The sequence below is a fragment of the Pholis gunnellus genome (assembly GCF_910591455.1).
Source record: "Pholis gunnellus genome assembly, chromosome: 11".
In the NCBI taxonomy this organism is placed as follows: domain Eukaryota; kingdom Metazoa; phylum Chordata; class Actinopteri; order Perciformes; family Pholidae; genus Pholis; species Pholis gunnellus.
In genome coordinates, this window is record NC_136538.1 from 1,554,602 (window position 1) to 1,575,000 (window position 20,399).

Below are 20,399 nucleotides of genomic sequence, written 5' to 3' on the forward strand. Positions count from 1 at the left end.
TGTTATTGCAATTGTGACAAAACCATGAACTAATGAAATTAACACTTTTATGTGTGCATGGATGTTTGTGTTTGCCCTTGAAATGAATTGAAATGACATGAGAATCTGCTACTTCAGTTTACACAAGTACTCACATATGCCCCACACATGCCAGAAATTGACTTCTAAAGATGTAAGATTTACAAAACATCATTCAGTATCTGAATAATATATATATAATATATCATTGTGCGACTCCTTGATCTTCCTCTCGCCACCATCAGGCTACATTTTCCCCACAAGATGATTCCACATTTTCTTTTTGAAAATTCTATGAACTTTTCTCCGGCAACATCGTTAGGTCAAAATATCAACTTCACATGCAACACATTTTAAAATGTACCGGGAAAAGGGCATGGCTCTCACGATACCATCTCCCTATAAAAATCAAAATGTCAGTGTGAGGTTTAATCTATTTTCAATTATTCTGTGCAATGACCATTACAGACTAAAGAAGCTTAGATTGAAAATTGACAGCTGGATATCTGATCTGTAATATTTGTTTCCAGAGATGGGCAAAAATACATCAAAATGTATTTTGATACAAAATACAAAATACCCTCAAATAAATGTATTACAACAAAATACAAAATACAAAATACTGGTGCCAAAAAATGTAACAAAATACATGTATTTTGTATTTAAAATATAGGAAATACTTTTTTCTGGATTTTCTGTTTTCTCACAATTTGGTATAGCAGAGCATTCAGGTTTGGGCTATATTATGTACACAAAGCTCTGGTGAACCCCTCAAACAGTCACAGACTGTCAGTGTAACTAAGCAAAGCTATTAAAAGACAACAACTTGATTGATTATGTATATATATATATTTTTATTAATGGGACTTAACAGCCCATAAACTTTGGCTTTGTATCAACAAGAAAATATTCATCACATATGACATACAAGCTCCCAATCTCCCTCTTCCTATAGCTAGCTACTCCACTGATAAGTTAACTTGCTAAACACTGGCTATGCACTAGCCTAGACAGCATGCTAGCGTCATTAGCATGTTAGCATCGATCGCTAGCTTGATATTATAACGATCACCATGTATATACAATAGGCTATGTAGCCAGACCCAGACATAAGTTATACATCAAGCTAGTTGACATCTGTCACACTCAGATACAATATTTAACTTGACAGACAATCCGTTGAATTTGAAGATATGAAGACTGAGCTCGTGAACTGTTTTTTGATTCGTGGAGAAAGTATTTTGAGTATTTTAAATACAAAATTACTCCACTCTAAAGTATTTTGTTACAAATTACGTTAGATTTTTTATCGGCCCTATCAAATACAAATTACAAAATACTCAAAAGTAATTGAAATACGTATTTCAAATACAAGTAATAGAAATACTGCCCATCTCTGTTTGTTTCCAGTTCACTGATTACCAGAGCTATGTGATCCACGGCTGCCTGGTGGACAACCCAACTCTGGAGCGCTCCATTGCTCTGTTCAACGGAGTCTCGCAGTGGGTCCAACTCATGGTGCTCAGCAAGCTAACACCTCAGACCCGTGCAGAGGTTATTACCAAATACATCCATGTGGCTCAGGTAAGACAGGGAAGAGGCATCAGTGTTTTAAAGGTTTTTTTGTCCACAAAACATGGACAATAGGTTGACTACAGAACTGCGAAGCTGATTGAACAGTGTATGCGTTTTACAGGCTTTCAAATCCTATCCTGAACTCCGTCGCCAGTCAAAAACAGAAAACATCAATGTCCAGACAAATCTAGACAAATACAACAGTAAAGTCTTCTAGTCTTTTTCTGACAAAACCAAATTTGTCATAAAAGCTAACATCATTGCTTTTCCAAAAGTATGGACTCACTTCAGAAGTGCATTGCAAAAAAAATTAATTGGAGGCCTCATCTCGCAATGACTTACATGACCGATTAACAAGAAATGATCTCTGATGTGAAAATAATCTCACAATTATTAAATAAATCAAGGTGGTTATCAGTCATTTGAGAAGACAGATAATTAGCATTATTAGTATGTCAATATGAGTTTGTCAACATTTTGCATGCATCTAAAGTCAGAAAGCACTCTGATCTGCACTTTTTATTCATGAGCACTTAAACCAGTACAGGTTGCTTCATGGAAATAAGTCATGTGTTCATTTAATGCATGTTTAAAGTCTACCATCGGTTTTATTTAAAAAATGTGTTTCTTATGACAGAAATTATGGACTGCCTCCACAATAAACAACTAGGGAAAACTGGATGGCATCTCACGATAGCGATGATAATGTGATCTTAATGGAATATTGACATTTCATTCACTAATCTAAATGGGACCTTGTGCAATAGAACAAAACAGAAACAGAAAATGTTATATTAGATAAACATTATTGAAGCAAGTTTTCAACATGTCACTCTGTCATCAGAAACTTTTGCAGCTGCAGAACTTCAACACTCTGATGGCGGTGGTGGGGGGGCTGAGCCACAGCTCCATTTCTCGACTAAAGGAGACTCTCTCTTATCTGGCTCCAGAGGTTGTGAAGGTAAGTCATTACCAGCCTATGTATATATTTATATATCCACACAAACATTCAGTACACATGCATTCCTACAACATTTTAATCATACAAATACTCATACCACTATATACATGGTCTGGTTATGGTTAAAGGGGATCCAGTGGTAATGTATTTGTAGGAAAACCAGGCTTAAACATGTTTTATTCAAGTTTAGTTTGTTAATTGGTTTTAAATAAGATTAAATCCAATGAGTTGGATGAAAATGGTATAGGGAGAGCTATCAACAAAGCATCAACCTTCTCAGCCGAGTTTTTGAGATAGTCAGCCACAAGTTCTCTGAAGCCAAAATGCCTTGAGTTGCAGTTCTTCAAATGGTCACTAGAGGCTTGCTCCAGGCAAGTTTACTGTAATGAAGTCAGTTGAAAATCCTCAAACCTTTCTAAAAATACAAATGAATACATAATTAAGAAAACTTACTTTTGACCTATGGGGGATACAACTGCCTGCCTGCACCCAAACTAAGACCACCAAGGCAGGTCACATGAATTGCCACACCATTCACTTTGTGATTTGATAATTATACAAACCTCAACATTCCCCACTCCCCTCCCCAGATCTGGAGCGAAATGACTGAGCTGGTCTCTTCCAACAACAACTACTCCTGCTACCGAAAGGCCTTCAATGAATGCCAGGACTTTAAAATTCCCATCCTGGGTGTACACCTGAAGGACCTGATTGCAGTGCATGTAGTCTTTCCTGACTGGGTTAATGACAGCAATCAGGTTAACCTAGTGAAGATGCATCAGCTCTACATGACCTTCAATGAGTTGGTTTCATTGCAGAGTGCAGTGGCCCAGGTGGAGCCCAACATGGACCTCATCTACCTGTTAACGGTGAGGGATTACCTCATATATATCGCAATTTGCCAATTACAATTATAAAAGGGATAGCTCCACACAACATGCCTCAACACTCTTCTTCTTTCTGTCTATTTTTTGTTTTGTTTAAATCATGAGAACATGAGAAGAGGAGTACTGTAAGAAAGAATATGTAATTTTCAGAAATCCTGGGGGACCTGAGATGAAGGCAAGTCAGTAGTCAAGCATATTTGTAACGACTATACACATATCTTTGTGTCTGGGGAAAAGACAAAAAAAGGAGATATTTTCGTTATATTCCTACTACTGTACTGTACGTGGCAACAATCAAAGTTAAAGTATGGAGAGAGAAAAAAACTTTATATATAAGCAAGGGCTGGTAATCTTTTTCAAATATGTTTTTGTTGTATTTGTTCAACTTCTCTTTACATACTGACAGCAATCAATAAATAAAAATGCTCTGACAAAAGAAAGACAAAAAGCTGGTACCTGTGACTGTAATAAGCCCGTCCAATCATTTCACTCTGGCCAAATGACAGACTACCTGCCTGTCTGCCTGCATGCACTCTGTCGTGCATTCATTGCTCTTCACCGGCTGCTAGCTTGACAGCTCTGAGTTGTTTACATTCATTGCTATGCTTACGTTCATAATAATACTTTTGGGGGAGTGTCTTTGGAGGGAGACATGAATGGTCAGTGTTGCCGACTTGGCGACTTTCTCGCAACATTTTGCAACTTTTGCAACTAGTGGCACTGGACTGGCAAATAACCCACTAACTGTTATCAGATTGGTATTCAAATGTTGTTAAATCCTGATTGCTGCACAGAAGAACATGAAATCACCTTTTTCCAATTGAACCCCTCCCACTTTAAAACAGTGAGAAGAGCACAGACAAAAGAATACAAAGACATCCCTCAAATTATAAAACTGTAAGTTTGTGATCATGTACCCCATCATATAAAGGAAGCTGACTTTCAGAGCCCTTAAAGCAAACGACTCACATAATTAAAGTGTGACTGTTACACAAGCAGATTGACAATCTTATCTCAAACAATCCTACAAAAGTTATCTTGTACAGTTCTTAGGTCCAGGGACTTGGTTCATAAAGAATTCACTCCTAAAACACCTTGGTTGCTCAATCTGTCATTGTCCATAGTTGATAGCTCCTATTACATGCCGCAGCACTTAGAGACATACAGCTATTTTACACAATCTGAAAAAGCTCATAAAATGGCTAAAGTAATTATGTGAGGGTTTCTTTAAGCTATGCTTGCATTTTCACCTCAAGCATTCTTTTCATCTGGTACAATTCATGTCCAAAAAGTCTATGTTGCGCTCGTAAATAGACTGAAAGCTAAACAGAGCTTTTTCAACACAAAAGGTAACATTTGTAAGATTTAAGGCTTGGCTACCCCTCATTGTTTCGGGGTTTGGTTTCGGGAACTGTCTGTTGATCTCACTGAACATATAAAGACAGGATAAAATAAACGAGTACAAACAGTATCCTTTTTCAACTCAGGACATCTACCTAGTGGAGACATCAAACACATCTCATACATCCAGTTTTTGGTTCTGTATTTTCTTTCTTTTAGGTTCTGTGTCAACATTGCATTGTTCAGGACAAAACCTTCAAAGTAGGTTTCATATGGGGTCAGATCAGTCTCAATAATTGCAAATGCACACAGAAAAACTCACAAGTGCAAACAGAAAGATTCACAAATGCGCACAAATATATTTGATTTAAAAATGCACGCAGAACGATTCATAAATACATTTCAATGCACACAGAATTTATATATAAATGTAAAAAAAAATCACAAATATATTTCTGCATTTCTATGTATTTGTATGTGGATTTGTATGTATTTCTTTGTCGATCGCACTGCATTTATTTGTGGATCGTACCACATTTGTGTGTGGGTTTTTTGAGACTCCCCTGACGTGGCTGGATTCGCAAATGTGTTTTTTTTAACATGGACCTATCTGTAGCCGATCAACTGGTGCTAGGCTATGCTAACATTGTAGCAGCTCCACCAACACTCAACATAACGTCATCTAGACGTAAATACGGCAGCGTCTATTCATTGTTTGTACCATATGGTTTACACACACACATTTATACATTTGCACTCATGTGATTGGTTGAAAATGAGGCTGACATCTGATTGGCTACAGATAGGTCCATGTTGAAAAAAATGCATTTGCGAATCCAGCGACGTCAGGGGAGTCTCATAAACCCACAAATAAATGTGGAGCAATCCACAAATAAATGCAGTGCGATCCACAAAGAAATAATACAAATCCACAAACAAATAGAAAAATCCACACACAAATACAGAAATATATTTGTGATTTTTTTTAATTACATTTATATAAATCGTAATTTATTTATGTGTGCATTGGAATGTATTTGTGAATCGTTCTGCATGCATTTGTGAGTCAAATGTATTTGTAAATCCTTCTGTGCGCATTTGTGAATCTTTCTGTTTGCATTTGTGAGTCTTTCTGTGTGCATTTGCAATTATTGAGACTGATCTGACCCCATACTTTCCCTCTTGTATTTTCAGCTATCTTTAGACCTTTACTACACCGAAGATGAGATTTATGAGCTGTCATTGGGAAGGGAACCACGTAACCCCAAATCATTGGTAAGTTTTAGTTGAAATGGTTTGTATTTTGTCTTCAGGCTTGTGTTCAGTTTTGTTTTAACACTTTAAATTATACTTATTTTTGACAACTTACGAATATTTGTTTTTTTGTATTACTTTTTTGCTCCTGTGGAACTTTTGGGAGAATTTGAGTGAAGAGTGTACTGGGGGTGGCACAGATAATTCGCTAAACTAAGTCCCGTCTAAGTTTACTGTATCCTTCCTCACAGCCTACCTCTCCAACGACTCCCAACAAGCCCCTGGTCCCACTGGACTGGGCCTCCGGTGTCACCACTAAACCAGACCCTTCTGTGGTCAATAAACACATCAGGAAGGTGGTAGAAGTGAGTGGATGACCCCTTTTCAAATTATGCCCACACAATGCAGAAAACAACTACTTGTTGGACAATGCAGAGATGTCTGTGTGTATAATTTGTTTCTTGTCATTGTGAAGTCTGTGTTCAGGAATTATGACCATGACCATGATGGCTATATTTCTCAAGAGGACTTTGAGAGCATCGCTGCTAATTTTCCCTTCCTGGACTCCTTCTGCGTTTTGGACAAAGATCAGTGAGTTTAGATATTAAAATAATTTCCTACAGTAAGTGTAATTTTTAGTACATGGTCACATCACGATGATGTAGTTTTACCACATTTCCCAGTAAATCATATTAACATTTCCGTTCCAAGCTACTTTTTCTCTTGAAGGAAAAAAGCTCAGAAGTGAGTTTATCTTCATCAAGCATTCTGTTCTCAACCACATGCTGAATCTGCACTTGAAGTCTCTGACGACCATATTCATTTGTTTTGTGTTGTTATAACTAACACCACAAAATAAGGAGTGCTATAGTTTGTAGTGTTGCTTACTAGTTTCAATAAACTGGCCGATAATAAGTTACTTTCAAACAAGCTTCCCCAGCATGGAAAATTAGCAAACAAGTTGTAAAAATAGTCATTTGGAATTGAATTAATTTGCATTGTTAAACTTAATCCTTATCATTTAGAATTTCTTTAATATAGATATTGTTTTGTTTCTTACACATACACTGTGTACATCAGCAGCCTGCACATTCTCTAAGTACCTATCATGGTTTAAAGGATCCAATTTAAAAAAGAGCAAAATCATCTCCAACACATTCATTGGTTGGCAGCGTTGAGGTTCAGGTTTTTTTTGGCCTGGTGTAAGATAGAGATGGTACTTTTCCTTAGGTGTGACCACAGTTCGAGAACAACTGTGCTAAAGAAGCAAAGTGAGGAAAAATGTAGGGGCGAGCACGCTCCTTTGCTTTAATTGTGTAATTGTAGTTTAATCTTAGGGATGAATGTTATGTTACAATTGGTCTGACCTGAAAGGACTGGAACACCTGTAAATGACTACCCTCTCTCTCTCTTTCTGCACATTCTTCTTTCTTTCTTCTACTTTTCCAATTCTCTTTCTCTCAGAGATGGATTGATCAGCAAGGATGAGATGATAGCATATTTCCTCCGGGCTAACCCACTGCTCCAGAGTAAGATGGGTCCAGGTTTCATCCACAACTTCCAGGAGATGACGTACCTGAAGCCCACCTTCTGTGAACATTGTGCTGGATTTGTGTGTATCTCTTAGATTCTGTCACTGCACTTTTCATGTCTTCTTAAAGTTCTTTATAGCAATGAACATATGAAAATATTGCAATTAAACTCACCAGTCACATTCCAAAAATGTTGTCAGGCAAGTCAAATGTCAAGTTCAGCCACACACTGTATCTGTATAGGTATTATAGGGTATTACACACTGTCTCAAGGTCATGTTCTTACAGATGCAACAGGCATACACATTGTAACAGGAAATGTTGTGATGACTCTGCTTTAGGAAGATGTCTCCATGCTTTTATCTAATGTTGTTTTTTGTATTTTCTGAATCCAACTCCACCCTGCTTACGTTTCTGGACCTGCAGCTCTGGGGAATCATCAAGCAGGGCTACAAGTGCAAAGGTATTGTTTCATTGCATTCTTCTGTAAACACCATACAAAGATTGTATAACTGAATTAACTGTAACTGGTTATAGTTATATTATGATATTGAATCCTGAACTGCAGTAAATAAAGAAACTTGCCATCCCCAAAAAGTAAAATAAGGTTCATCTTCTTATATATATCCAGTATATTTGCATTATATGCAATATTATAGATTTCCCAAGCATGTATTTAGACATGCTCCACATGTTTCATGTTACCATACATTTCTTGTCAATAGTCAATAGGATATCTGCTTTGCTTCCGTAAGAGATCATTTAAAAATAATAGCCAAGAAAGACATTTATTTCTGTTTTTCTTTACTAGAACAGACTTTCAGTGGCTCACAAGTCTAAAAACACATGGCTACTGGTTTTGTGATCTGATATACAGACTTTTAGAGCTCAAAGCAATCTTAACATACTTACTGTATATAAACGTAACACTTTCTAGTTCTTTCCAGAGCTTTCTATCGATGGAGTCTGCTCAGTTGTCAGTTGTTCAGGCGCAACAAGAAAACGGCTTTGTGCAAACTATTTAATATAACTCGACTGCATAAATATTGGGCCAGTTAACGAAAGAACTTCAGTCTGTTGTGGTTGTGATGTGTACATTATATTATGGACTTCTCAGTTTAAAGATGAATGAGAAATAATAAATAACACTTTAAATACTGTGTCCCTGTAGCTTGATGTTAAATGTTAAAGCATAGGCACTTTCAATTTAAAATTAGGATTAGTTTAACATTTCATCCTGACTAAGAAATCAAAGAACTTAAAATGAATGGTAAACGGTAAATGAACTGTAGGTTATTCCATACAGTGATTTCAAGTTTTAAAAAAATGATCTCAATATGGGAAATGGCTATTATGGTAAATGTTAAATGGACTGTACTTGTATAGCGCTTTTCTAGTCTTCCGACCACTCAAAGCGCTTTAGCAATACATGTAATCATTCACCCATTCACACCTATTCATACAGTGATTGCAGGGGCTACCATGCAAGGAATGGCGGAGCATCTGTGTCACTGTGTCTATATTTACTTTGCAGACTGTGGCGTTAACTGTCATAAACAATGTCGGGAGCTGCTGGTCCTGGCCTGTAGGAAGCTAATCCGCTCCACCTCTCTGGGAAATGTTTCTCCAGTTAGACTGACCCACAGCTCACTGCCCAGCAGCCCGGCACTGCCCACGTGTAAAGGTAATTTCCAGCTACAGACATGTATTCAACAAAGTGACTAAAAGAGAATTGAAAAATGGATTTATAAATCAAAAGTAAATTGTAGTTAAAAAGTCTTTCTATGTTAAATATGAGCTTCTTTAGTCATACTATGATGAACAATTGATTGGTTCATAATTTCCTGGGTTCTCTCCTTTAGATGAGGATGAGGTATTTGAGTTCCCAGCTGTAACATCAGCAGGTCCAGCTGTGGACACTCAGTCCATCACCCTGATGACTGGCTCAGCCCAGAGGATCTCTGTGCGCTTGCAGAGGGCCACCACCAGCCAGGCCACCCAGACTGATCCCCTGTGGCCCGAACACAGCTGGGGGGCTACAGATGGCGGCTCACACACCTTCCCCAAAATGAAATACAGGACTCACAGAAAAACATCTAAAAATAAAGGTTGTGCCCGCTGGGAAAACCAGAAACAGGCAGTTTCTTCACGGTGCAGCATGGACTCTCAGGAGAAGTCAGAAGTCTCAGGGGAGCTTGTACAGAACGGGATTACACACAGAGGGAAGGTAAGGGAATTGGTCACTGTAGCATTTTAACAGATGGTGAAATGGAACCTGTGGAGGTGAAAGCTATCTTTTCCAACATGAATGTTATTTACTATGAAAACAGAGTCATTGGCATTTTATGATGAGGACCGTATTTTGTCAAAGAACATAAAAATAAAATGTCAGGTTGGAAAAAGATACCTGGGCCCTCTATGTGAAGACTTGGAGGGCAGACAGAAATCAACAGCCATGTATTAAAGCCACACAAGTGACTGTGTTGTGGGCAGTGGTGTATAAAGTACCCAAAAGCCATACTTGAGTAAAAGTAAAGATAACCTTACTGGAAAACGACTCCAGTAAAAGTGAAAGTCGCCTATTAAAATACTACTTGAGTAAAAGTCTTAAAGTATCTGATATTTACTGTCTTAAGTATCAAAAGTAATTTTCTGATATTAAATGTACTTAAGTATTGAAAGTAAAAGTACAAGTAAATGCTGTAAATAAAAAAGCAAAGGGTCAGAATTTTGAGAATTATGAAGTTTATTCTTTTAAGTGCTGTGGCCACCATGACCAAGGACAAGGAGTTGTGTTGAAAATAATTGGGTTGGCTGTGATCCTGAGCGACAATGTTGAACATCATATATTGTACATAAGTATACTTTTGCATCTACTATGAACTATGGGCCTGATTTGAACACAAAGGTTTTGCTCAAGCTGAATCTGCAATTGGTCGACTGCTACCATCATAACTCGATCTGATCATCCACCAAATGACTCAAATATCAAAACATGATCAATACTAAAGTATTACAAAACGTAATGCGGCGCTCTCGTTAGCTAACTAGTGCTGCAGTGATTATAGCTATGATGACTCAAATCAACAACATCTCACAACTGTCAACACTTCCTCAGCTCACTAACTCGCTAGCGATCTGTCTACTACACTAATTGTCTCATTTGATTTACGATAGCTAGCGAACGTTAGCCTAACATACACCATGTATAGCTACATTAGAAGATCAGACACCTGTCTCCCCCCCCTCCCCCGCCAAAGATATACTCCAATCCTGTGGGAAACACTGCTAGATATCTTAACAGGTTTATGATAATTATGATAACTAAACATTAACGTTGCGGCTCATGGGATTCATCTTAATTTACCTCAATGTGTTTCCTGTGGTTGGATGGGGAGTTTTTGAATGCCAATATTTCAGTAGCTTCGGGTAAGCATAAGAGGCACTTCATCCGGTACGAAGAATCTTTCACTCCAACATAAGAAAACATTACTCGCAATATATGGCCACGGGTGTTGGTCTTCGTCACAACCATCGTTTTGTTGCGGGAGTAGCAGGTGCTTCCATTTCTGAAATCAGTCATCGTAGAGTGGAATTCTACTCATGGAGTCGCTCGCTAGCTAGCATCCTGGGCATCACTGGGAATCAAAAAACCGCGGCTTTGAGAGCACTTGTTTACAGTTGCGCATTAACGTGATTAACCAATGATTTAACTTGCAAGCTAGGTCCACTGATTCACCAAACCTGCTTGCTTGCAGCCTGTGTTCCACCACAGTCCTCGACGTTGGTCTCATGATTCATTTTTTTTCTAAAGATAGATTTTATTTTGTCGCGAGTAACGAAGGTTTCAGGGGAAATGTATCGGAGTCAAAGTATCAGTTTTCTTTGCAAAATGTAGTGAAGTAAAAGTAAAAGTCAACAGAAATATAAATAGTAAAGTAAAGTACAGATATCCAAAAAAACGACTTAAGTACAGTAACGAAGTATTTCTACTTCGTTACTGTACACCACTGGTTGTGGGTGGGGGGAGTCCACTGTAACAGATCTCTTCTGAGTCTGAAGGCTTCAAGACACTGCACAGTGATTTATAATATACAGACAAGATTTTATAACTCTGGAAACAAAGGCAATTATTTTGTTTGAGCAACCAATTGAAAGGGGGCAGCTGCCTCAGGAGATAGAGCGTTCTTTAACCACAAGGTTGGCGGTTGTGATCTCCGGCTCCTATTATCTTTATGTGGAAGGATCCTTGAGCGAGCCATTGAGCCCCAAGTTGCTCCTCAGGCACTTTACAGCAGATCATCTTTGTTTTGTTTTGTCAATTTACAATTCCGTTTAAAAGGACACTTACACAGTTGCAACATCATGCACAATTGAAAGAACATCAGACAACACCAGAAAGTCACAGGACTTATTTCCACTGTGGTCCTTGTATAAGTGTGCGTACCTGCGTGCAGAGATAGTGGATTATGGCATTAGCGGCATATAAAAGCACAAAACACATCAAAATACAAACATTGTCACATTGGGCATTAATGGGCATTATTCTGACAACAGGCAAAAGTACACAATTCAAAACCACTAAATCTGGTCCATTCAATGAGCTACCTGTAACCATGCCTACAAAATACAGGTGTATTATATCTAACAGCCAGTGTGTTAGCCTTGCCCTTAACATGACTGGGTTTTTACTTGCTATCAGGAACTTTATTCCAATCAAAAGAACTTTTACCCATCTGTGCTAACGGTAGGTCTAATTTACACAATAATAACAACTTTTTTCATCCATTAGAAAAATAATTATCCTCATGGTCTATAATGTCCCCCTTTACTCTGTGTCATGAATAATAATATATTCAGGGAAAGGATGACAGTCTGATTACTCTCTGTAATAAACACATTTTATTTGACATTTCCATTTAGTCACATATGATATTTGAAATCACTGATTACCTGGGAGCTGAAAAACAGAGCTGGGGACCTCAGGGTTGGAAAGAGGCAGAGTTTGAGATCTCAGGCAGACAGAATGGAGGCTGGGCTGGTTAGCAGCAGGGCCAGATGGGTGGAGTAAGTTTGGAGGGCAACCAGACAGCCAGAGCACCTCTGGAGGATGGGTAGGACCATGCTTTTGAGGTCAGGGACATAGGCAGGACGGTTGTGGAGTGAAACCTGGAGGTGTGTATGTTGGCTGGACCGCTCTAGAGGTTGGCAACGTAAGCAGGACCTCTCTTGAAGGACGACCAGAAGGCTGAAAGTTGTGAATCTTAGTTGGCACAAGAAGATTTTTTTGCAGGTCGGGAAAGGCTACAGGACTGGGGGCTAGTGGCTGGAATATGTAGCAGTAGGCTGTAGGGGTGGTCACGTTTTGCCACGACATGGTGTTTGCGACATATGCAGGGATGTTCGAGGTTCCATGGTTCTGTGGCCTTGGCAGCTTAATCTCTGTGACACTGGACAGGTGAGTCTCTGTGGTGGGAGCAATCTTTCTCCCAAAGGATTTAAAGCCACAGCCTGGCGCGTCAGCGCCAGGGCAAGTCTCCTTCAAATCAAAAGGATTGCCAAAGTCCAAATTAGGCAGTAAGTTTGTCAGGCAGGTAACAGGCAAAAGAAAACCACATTAGAACTATGGATGGCAGGGAATGAATGGAATTCCGCCGGTACTGAGAGGTTGATGAGGCAGTACCCAACATGCAGGTGAGCAGTTGGGTGGGGAATGTCAGATAATTGCAGGGCTGATGAGGAAAGTAGGAACAGGTGTGTAGATGGGTGAGGCAGATGGGGAAAGGAGAGAAAGTTTGAGGGCACATGGTAGATGGATGGAAAATGGAAATTAAGGGTCCTGTAGAATATAGCTGGAGAGGAGTAATGTTGGGCTGTAACTAGGGCTGCAACAACGAATTGATAAAATCGATAAAAATCGATTATTAAAAGAGTTGGCAACAAATTTCATTATCGATTTGTTGTGTCGCGCGATTATTACGCCACTCAATAAGTGGTAATAAGATGTAAGTACTAAGTAATAATAAGATGTTTGAGTGTTCACAGCAGCTGGAATAATGGAACAGGACCTGTAGCTGACGCTGACCGGCGTATAAACGTTGCCATGACAACACCGGAAGTTGATTTACGCGATTTGTATTATTTTCGCGTCATTCGCGCCGCCGGGGACCTCGCGTTTGGTCGCGATCGCCGGGGACGTCTTCACCGCGATGAACGCGATGAACGCGGCCGGTATCACCGGGGACTATTTGTGTTCATTCGCATGCATCGCGTGCATCGCGCTGGACGCGCCGTAGAGGGGGCGTGGCTTATCGGCCTGAAAGCCGTTCACAGAGTGGATCAGCGCGTGTCTACCCTTCACTGAGAGGCGTGGGTAAACCCGCTGAACCCCACTCCTGATATTAGTCCATTTATTTTTTTAAATAATTACTTTAACAGCTCAGGGATGTTCGAGCAACCTGTTTGTGCACTTTCTGAAGATGTGTTGCTCTGTGAATGTGCACTGTCAGTTCAGGGTTGGAAATTAATGCTTTATTGTTTTTAGTTTTTTTTATCCGATTCATCGATTAATCGAACAAATAATCGACAGATTAATCGATTATTAAAATAATCGTTAGTTGCAGCCCTAGCTGTAACGCTAATGCTGTTTGTAGCCTAAAATGAACTGCCTACGGTTTTGAGATTTAGGGTATTTGATTTCAATTATTATTCTTGTTAACAGGGTCAGTGAACATTAATAAACATTGCTGTGGAGTTCCCGGGACATCTTCTGTGAAGATTTGATGCACATAGAAATTATCAATTAAATTATGTTGACAGAGAACAATGAAAGAACAATGAAAGTCATGCAAGTTTCGTGAAAACGCCATAATTCCAGATCCAAAAAAACATATTTTCTCTTCCTCTCCAGGACAGCTGACTTGGTCATGATGATGACGACCAGTCCCAGAGGTCCAGAAAGCCCCTAACGGCTGGGACCAGGAAGCTCTTCTCTCTGGGGGATGTGCTGGGCTGCCTGAGGTCCCCCTTCAGTGACCTGGAGTTATCATATCCTCTCTAGACTTCAGCACAGGCATGCTGTGTGGACACACTGTAGCTGCATGGAAGAACATAATGTGTGGTCTCAACGTCACAAAGATGAGGCAAAGGAGCTCTGTGGATAATGGACTTAACACCCACTGTGAATCCCATGGAATAACACCTCCATCATGTGCAGGGTAATTGGCTTGGGATCGGTGCAAATTACTAAGATGTATCTTACATTGGAGTTTGATTCAGGATGTACATACGTAACATCAACACTTGAAGAACTGAGAAAAAACATTTTTTAAACTTCACTAAAGTGTGGAATGAAATTCAGTAGATCAAAGCCAGCCAGTTATGTAAGCCACCAGCTTTAAATATCCAGCTGGGACAGTATGACAAAGTAAAAGCCTGATCTGTGGAAACCCACAGGCATGTTCTTTACCGTCACTTACCAAGTTGGAATGATTGGAAAATACATGATGGATATGGAAAAGTGTGTGGAAATTTGTGTGGTTTGATGCAAAAAAGGGAAAGTCAAAATGAAAGTGAATATAAAGGGTAACCTTAACCCTTCCAACATATGGAACATTGAAGCCTGGATTCTGTTAAGTTATATTTTTGAGTGTTCATTGCCAATGTTTTTATTTATTCCTACAATACCTGCACTTGACAACTACAGTGTGTTAAAGGTGCTGAATTCAAAATTCCGAGCATTAATATAACAGCAAACAACTATTTGCTATGTAAAGATATAGCTTAGTGGAGTAATGGCCTCTTGAGCAGAGAATGAAGTCGCTCTCCCTTTCTGTGTGTTGTAATCTGAGCTTTTCTGTGCTTTGTTTACATAGCCTCCTTTTAGTGCATGTTAGTGCAAGCGAACGTGCCCCACTGGCTAGCTTACGACCGCTGCTCTGTACTGCTCTCATATGGGTTTTAGAGCTAATAACACTGTCCTGACTGGCGGCGTGTTGTGGAAGCGTAGCACCAACCCTGCTGTTCCACCTCAGGTAAACACCTGTAGCTCTGTCAGCACGTTTACCGTAGTTTGTACTGTAAGTGCTGTTTGCACCGTTAGCTATGAGCCTTCGGCTCAGGCGTCGCCATGTTGAGAATCGTTGAGATGCAATCAAAATGTTCACAATCTCGTGTTTTGCACCTTTAACTTTCCCGGTGTCTTAAGAGTCAAAAATGACTGCATTAGGGTGCATGAGTTTCACTGCAGAGATAGCTGCCCGAATGATGGTTTTTCTCAGTATGACATTTCTGGACTTCCTGGCCTGACCCTAGCATTAGAAAAAAGTGGATCACTGTGCTTTATATTTTTACAAAATATGTACATCATCAGCTATGGGAGATTTCAAAGGCTCAAAAAATAGGAAAATCTAAGAAATTACATAAAATCCAACACACAATGTTGACTGTATTCTAATTTGTAGACAAACACTAATGTAGCTAAATGTATTTTTAGAACTAGTGCCTTTCCAGCCAGTTGGCCCAAATGAAACTATTTGAATGGGACTGCTCCTGTCAGCGATGATAAGCTCTGCCTATGCTCGCACCCCCGAGATGTGATTGATTGTTTTTCATTTTGGCACGAATGATGCGTTTCAATCTCAAAAAAGACCTCCTCATGTAAAGTTAATGATGGTGCTTTGCATTTACTATTGGCAGGTCGTGAAGCTGCTCTCTGCAGCAGCACTGACATGTAATACACCTCTTCAGTTTGCTTTCTGTGTTGTGATTTGATTTTAATGTGGCATTGAAAAACCAACTCATTCAGTTATTAAAGAAAAAAAGTTACCATTTTTTTTAACAAAGGTTTTTCATTTAATTATGACAGTAAATGTAATTTTACTTTGTAATTCAACTTTAATTTAAAATCTTCAACAATCACGGTACAAAGATCACCTGTAGGTCTCTTTTGACATTTAGAAAATCTTTTAGAGATGAAATGAAATTATATCGCATAATATAATATATAAAATGTTGTATGTATTATATTAAATATAAAATAATACCGTATATGAAAATATAATTGATATATCATTAAACATAGTAAAGAATAAAATAGGGCGACTGTGGCTGAGTGGAGAGCAGGGCCGTCTTTCAATCAGAAGGTTAGCGGTTCAAACCCCGTACAGCAAATGTGAGAAATACATGCGTGAAGACCCTACCTGCTGATGTTCTGTCATGTGTTAAAGAAAGAAATACACAGCCATGGTGCTCATGCTTCCTAAAAAATGTTTCCAAAATAATCATAGTAATAATAATATGTCACAATATAAAAAACAAATAAGTTCAGGTTGATTTTTTTAAACTTTGTGCAAGTTAGGGTACAGAACATGAAGACATCAGGAAGGTTTGTTAAGGTTAAAGCGGGTGATGATGGTCCATGAAAAGGCAGCGTCAACTGTTGGTGAACTTCAGTCTCAGTCGAACATGTTTCATGTCCATCCACCCCCCCGACCCCCACACCTTCACTCCCCATCTCACTACACTGAGGACACATCCCCCCCCCCCCCCCCGACCCCCACACCTTCACTCCCCATCTCACTACACTGAGGACACATCCACCCCCCCCCGACCCCCACACCTTCACTCCCCATCTCACTACACTGAGGACACATCCACCCCCCCCCCCCCGACCCCCACACCTTCACTCCCCATCTCACTACACTGAGGACACATCCCCCCCCCCCCGACCCCCACACCTTCACTCCCCATCTCACTACACTGAGGACACATCCACCCCCCCCCCCGACCCCCACACCTTCACTCCCCATCTCACTACACTGAGGACACATCCCCCCCCCCCCCGACCCCCACACCTTCACTCCCCATCTCACTACACTGAGGACACATCCACCCCCCCCCCCCCCACCCCCACACCTCCACCCCCCATCTCACTACACTGAGGACACATCCCCCCCCCCCCGACCCCCACACCTTCACTCCCCATCTCACTACACTGAGGACACATCCACCCCCCCCCGACCCCCACACCTTCACTCCCCATCTCACTACACTGAGGACACATCCACCCCCCCCCCCCCCGACCCCCACACCTTCACTCCCCATCTCACTACAATGAGGACACATCCACCCCCCCCCCCCGACCCCCACACCTTCACTCCCCATCTCACTACACTGAGGACACATCCACCCCCCCCCGACCCCCACACCTTCACTCCCCATCTCACTACACTGAGGACACATCCACCCCCCCCCCGATTTGTATTACAAATACAAAGCAACCCCAAACATGACACTGCCACGAGAGTTTTATTGGGGTAAAATACTATTACGAAATAAACTTTGAATAATGTCATAGTGAATTGAAAGTATCTGTCATATATTAGCAAAAGAAAAAAAAACCTACTTAATCCAATAATTACTTAGTACAATTATGGTTTCAAATATGTTTCACAATTATTACTATTATTACTATTATTATTATTATTATTATTATTATTATTATTATTATTATTATTATTATTAATAGTAGTAGTACTAGGAGGAGGAGGAGGAGTATGTAATTTATTTCATGATTACTTATTGATTTGTGAACAATATGAGCCAGAACAAGGAAATCAAATTATAGGAAATACATTGTTAAAGGAACCTTACATTTCTTTTATTAATTAATATTTGCATACACACTGTTAGCACATTTTTCTAAAATGTTCAGTGATTAGACTCTTGCTGTTGGTAAAGAAATGCATTGAAGTGAGAATCATGACCTATAAAAAAAAAGATTAGGTTTAGTTTTTGTAAGATTTTAATGTTGAAAGTACAGAAAGGTGTTGTATAGCAACACAATAGTGGTGATAGAAGTACGAGCAGAACTTGACTAAGGCATTAACCTTGAGATGCACAGTTAACAGAGTGTCAGTTGAATCTGACATGAAGAGAACTTCAGCAGCAGATGGGTCTGACATGGAAAGAGGTGACAGCAGGTGGAAGATCTCAGCAGAAACAGTTAGTTGTCAAATATTTTATGTAATCAGAGCTTTCAGTGGGGAAGGACGAGTTATGGAGTCATTTAAAAGTAAGTACTGTTTATAACTTGAACCGAGATGGAACAATGATATGTCTGACATTCCCAGGCCCTCGCCTTCCCACATGCTACCGTGCAAGGTGCCACCTGCCCTTTAGGACCCTAACTAATCATTCATTCCCATTCATACACCGCAGGCGCAGTTTGCGCAGCTTAAGTGTCTTGCCCAAGGACACATCGACATGGACTAGCGGAGCTGGGGATCGAACTGCCGATCTCGTGATTAAAGGATGACCCTGCTCTTCCACTGAGGCACAGCCGCCTGTAGTTGTACTGTAGCGTTGCAATTAAAAGCCTCCAGTGTGAGCATTTCTGTTCTTATGGTGATGGGTCTTAATGAGTTTTCCAAACTCCAAAGGGACAATATATAGATGTAAAGAGAAGAGTGGTAGGTACATTTAAAAACAGTGTGTTGGCCATGTACTCATTGTTAGTGAGTTCTTGGTTGTGGTTACAGTGATATTGTACTGTAGACCCTGTTTGATTAAAGTGCCACTCCACCCCCATGGCCTGCTGGTTGTTCTCTTCTTAACATATTAAAACCGGTTTCTGAATTGAGGCCACTGTGTCCTGTTTTTTAAACAAAATGAGTGTTTCCTTATTTATCTGATGTTGTGTAAAAAGGTGGTAGCCATAAAGGGAAAGTTAACAGCATTAACACCTGTTAGCAATCCCGCCAGTAGGCCCAGACAAAAACACATCTTTCAGAGGCTGTAGCTAGCTCAGTTTTATAGCTAGAAGATACTGGTTTTATAAGAAAATAGTAAACTTAAGGAAGTTCTGAAGTTTGGTGTGGGAAAAACATTGCGATTTCCGAGGGGGTCCCTTGATCTCTATCTTCAAGATGTGTGAATGAAAATAGGCTTATGGGTACCCACAAGTCTCCCTTTTACAGACATGCACACGTTATGCTAATCCCCTGCAGTTTGGGGGGAAAAAAACATGCTATTTTTTGCATGCAGTATGAATGTGATACCTTTTTCTAAAATAATGTATTTGAATGTTTCTGCATACTGCCCTAAACAGTCTTGAAATTGGACTGGAAAGCGGACACTCTTTTGATCCTAATTGTATTAATGTGTGATGATAGTGACGATCACGCTAGTTCATGTCAATGTGCCCTTGGGCAAGACACTAAACCCCAAATTGCTCCCATGGGCTGGGTGAATGATGACATGTAGTGTTAAAGTGCTTTCAGTGGTCGGAAGACTAGAAAAGCGCTATACAAGTACAGTCCATTTAACATTTCCCATAATAGCCATTTCCCATATTGAGATCATTTTTTTTAAACTTGAAATCACTGTATGGAATAACCTAATGTGACCTCTAGGATAACAAGAGCCTCATGAAACTTGACATCCACAGACTAGACTAATCAATTGATTAATAGTTTTATTTCCGATTCTTGACTAGAGGAATTTGACACACTGCTGAGCTTCATATGAAATTAATCTTCAGGATCCAAGCTTTCAGGCTATTTCATGGCCAGGGGCTTCTTGGTGCTATGGTGGTGGGGCCATTTTTGGAGATGGAGCACATTTGTCTTCCGTCAGTAATGCATTGTTTGTGATGAGACGTGACAGAGTTCTTGCATTACATTGTGTGGTTGAAAGGATTGCAGTTAACACTGTTGGGTTCATGGGATTTATCAATTCCGTATTGGGAGAAGTTTATAATACATTTCATTTGTATAGCGCTTAAAAAAACAAACTCAAGGCACTTTATATGGTCAAAAATGAAATAAAAGC

General features: G+C 39.8%; 1 protein-coding gene across 1 annotated transcript in view; it reads left to right on the forward strand.

The window, feature by feature from the left end:
• rasgrp3 (RAS guanyl releasing protein 3 (calcium and DAG-regulated)) overlaps nucleotides 1-17,069 on the forward strand; it is a 59,068-nt gene extending 41,999 nt beyond the window's left edge. The window contains exons 7-17 of the mRNA XM_079169283.1: nucleotides 1,429-1,602; nucleotides 2,438-2,554; nucleotides 3,145-3,423; nucleotides 5,977-6,057; nucleotides 6,288-6,401; nucleotides 6,512-6,627; nucleotides 7,501-7,648; nucleotides 7,995-8,031; nucleotides 9,103-9,252; nucleotides 9,431-9,795; nucleotides 14,479-17,069. Of these exons, the coding sequence (XP_079025409.1) occupies nucleotides 1,429-1,602; nucleotides 2,438-2,554; nucleotides 3,145-3,423; nucleotides 5,977-6,057; nucleotides 6,288-6,401; nucleotides 6,512-6,627; nucleotides 7,501-7,648; nucleotides 7,995-8,031; nucleotides 9,103-9,252; nucleotides 9,431-9,795; nucleotides 14,479-14,487 (1,590 nt within the window). The 3' untranslated portion in view covers nucleotides 14,488-17,069. The remainder of the gene's footprint in view (nucleotides 1-1,428; nucleotides 1,603-2,437; nucleotides 2,555-3,144; nucleotides 3,424-5,976; nucleotides 6,058-6,287; nucleotides 6,402-6,511; nucleotides 6,628-7,500; nucleotides 7,649-7,994; nucleotides 8,032-9,102; nucleotides 9,253-9,430; nucleotides 9,796-14,478) is intronic.
• Nucleotides 17,070-20,399: the final 3,330 nt, after the last annotated feature.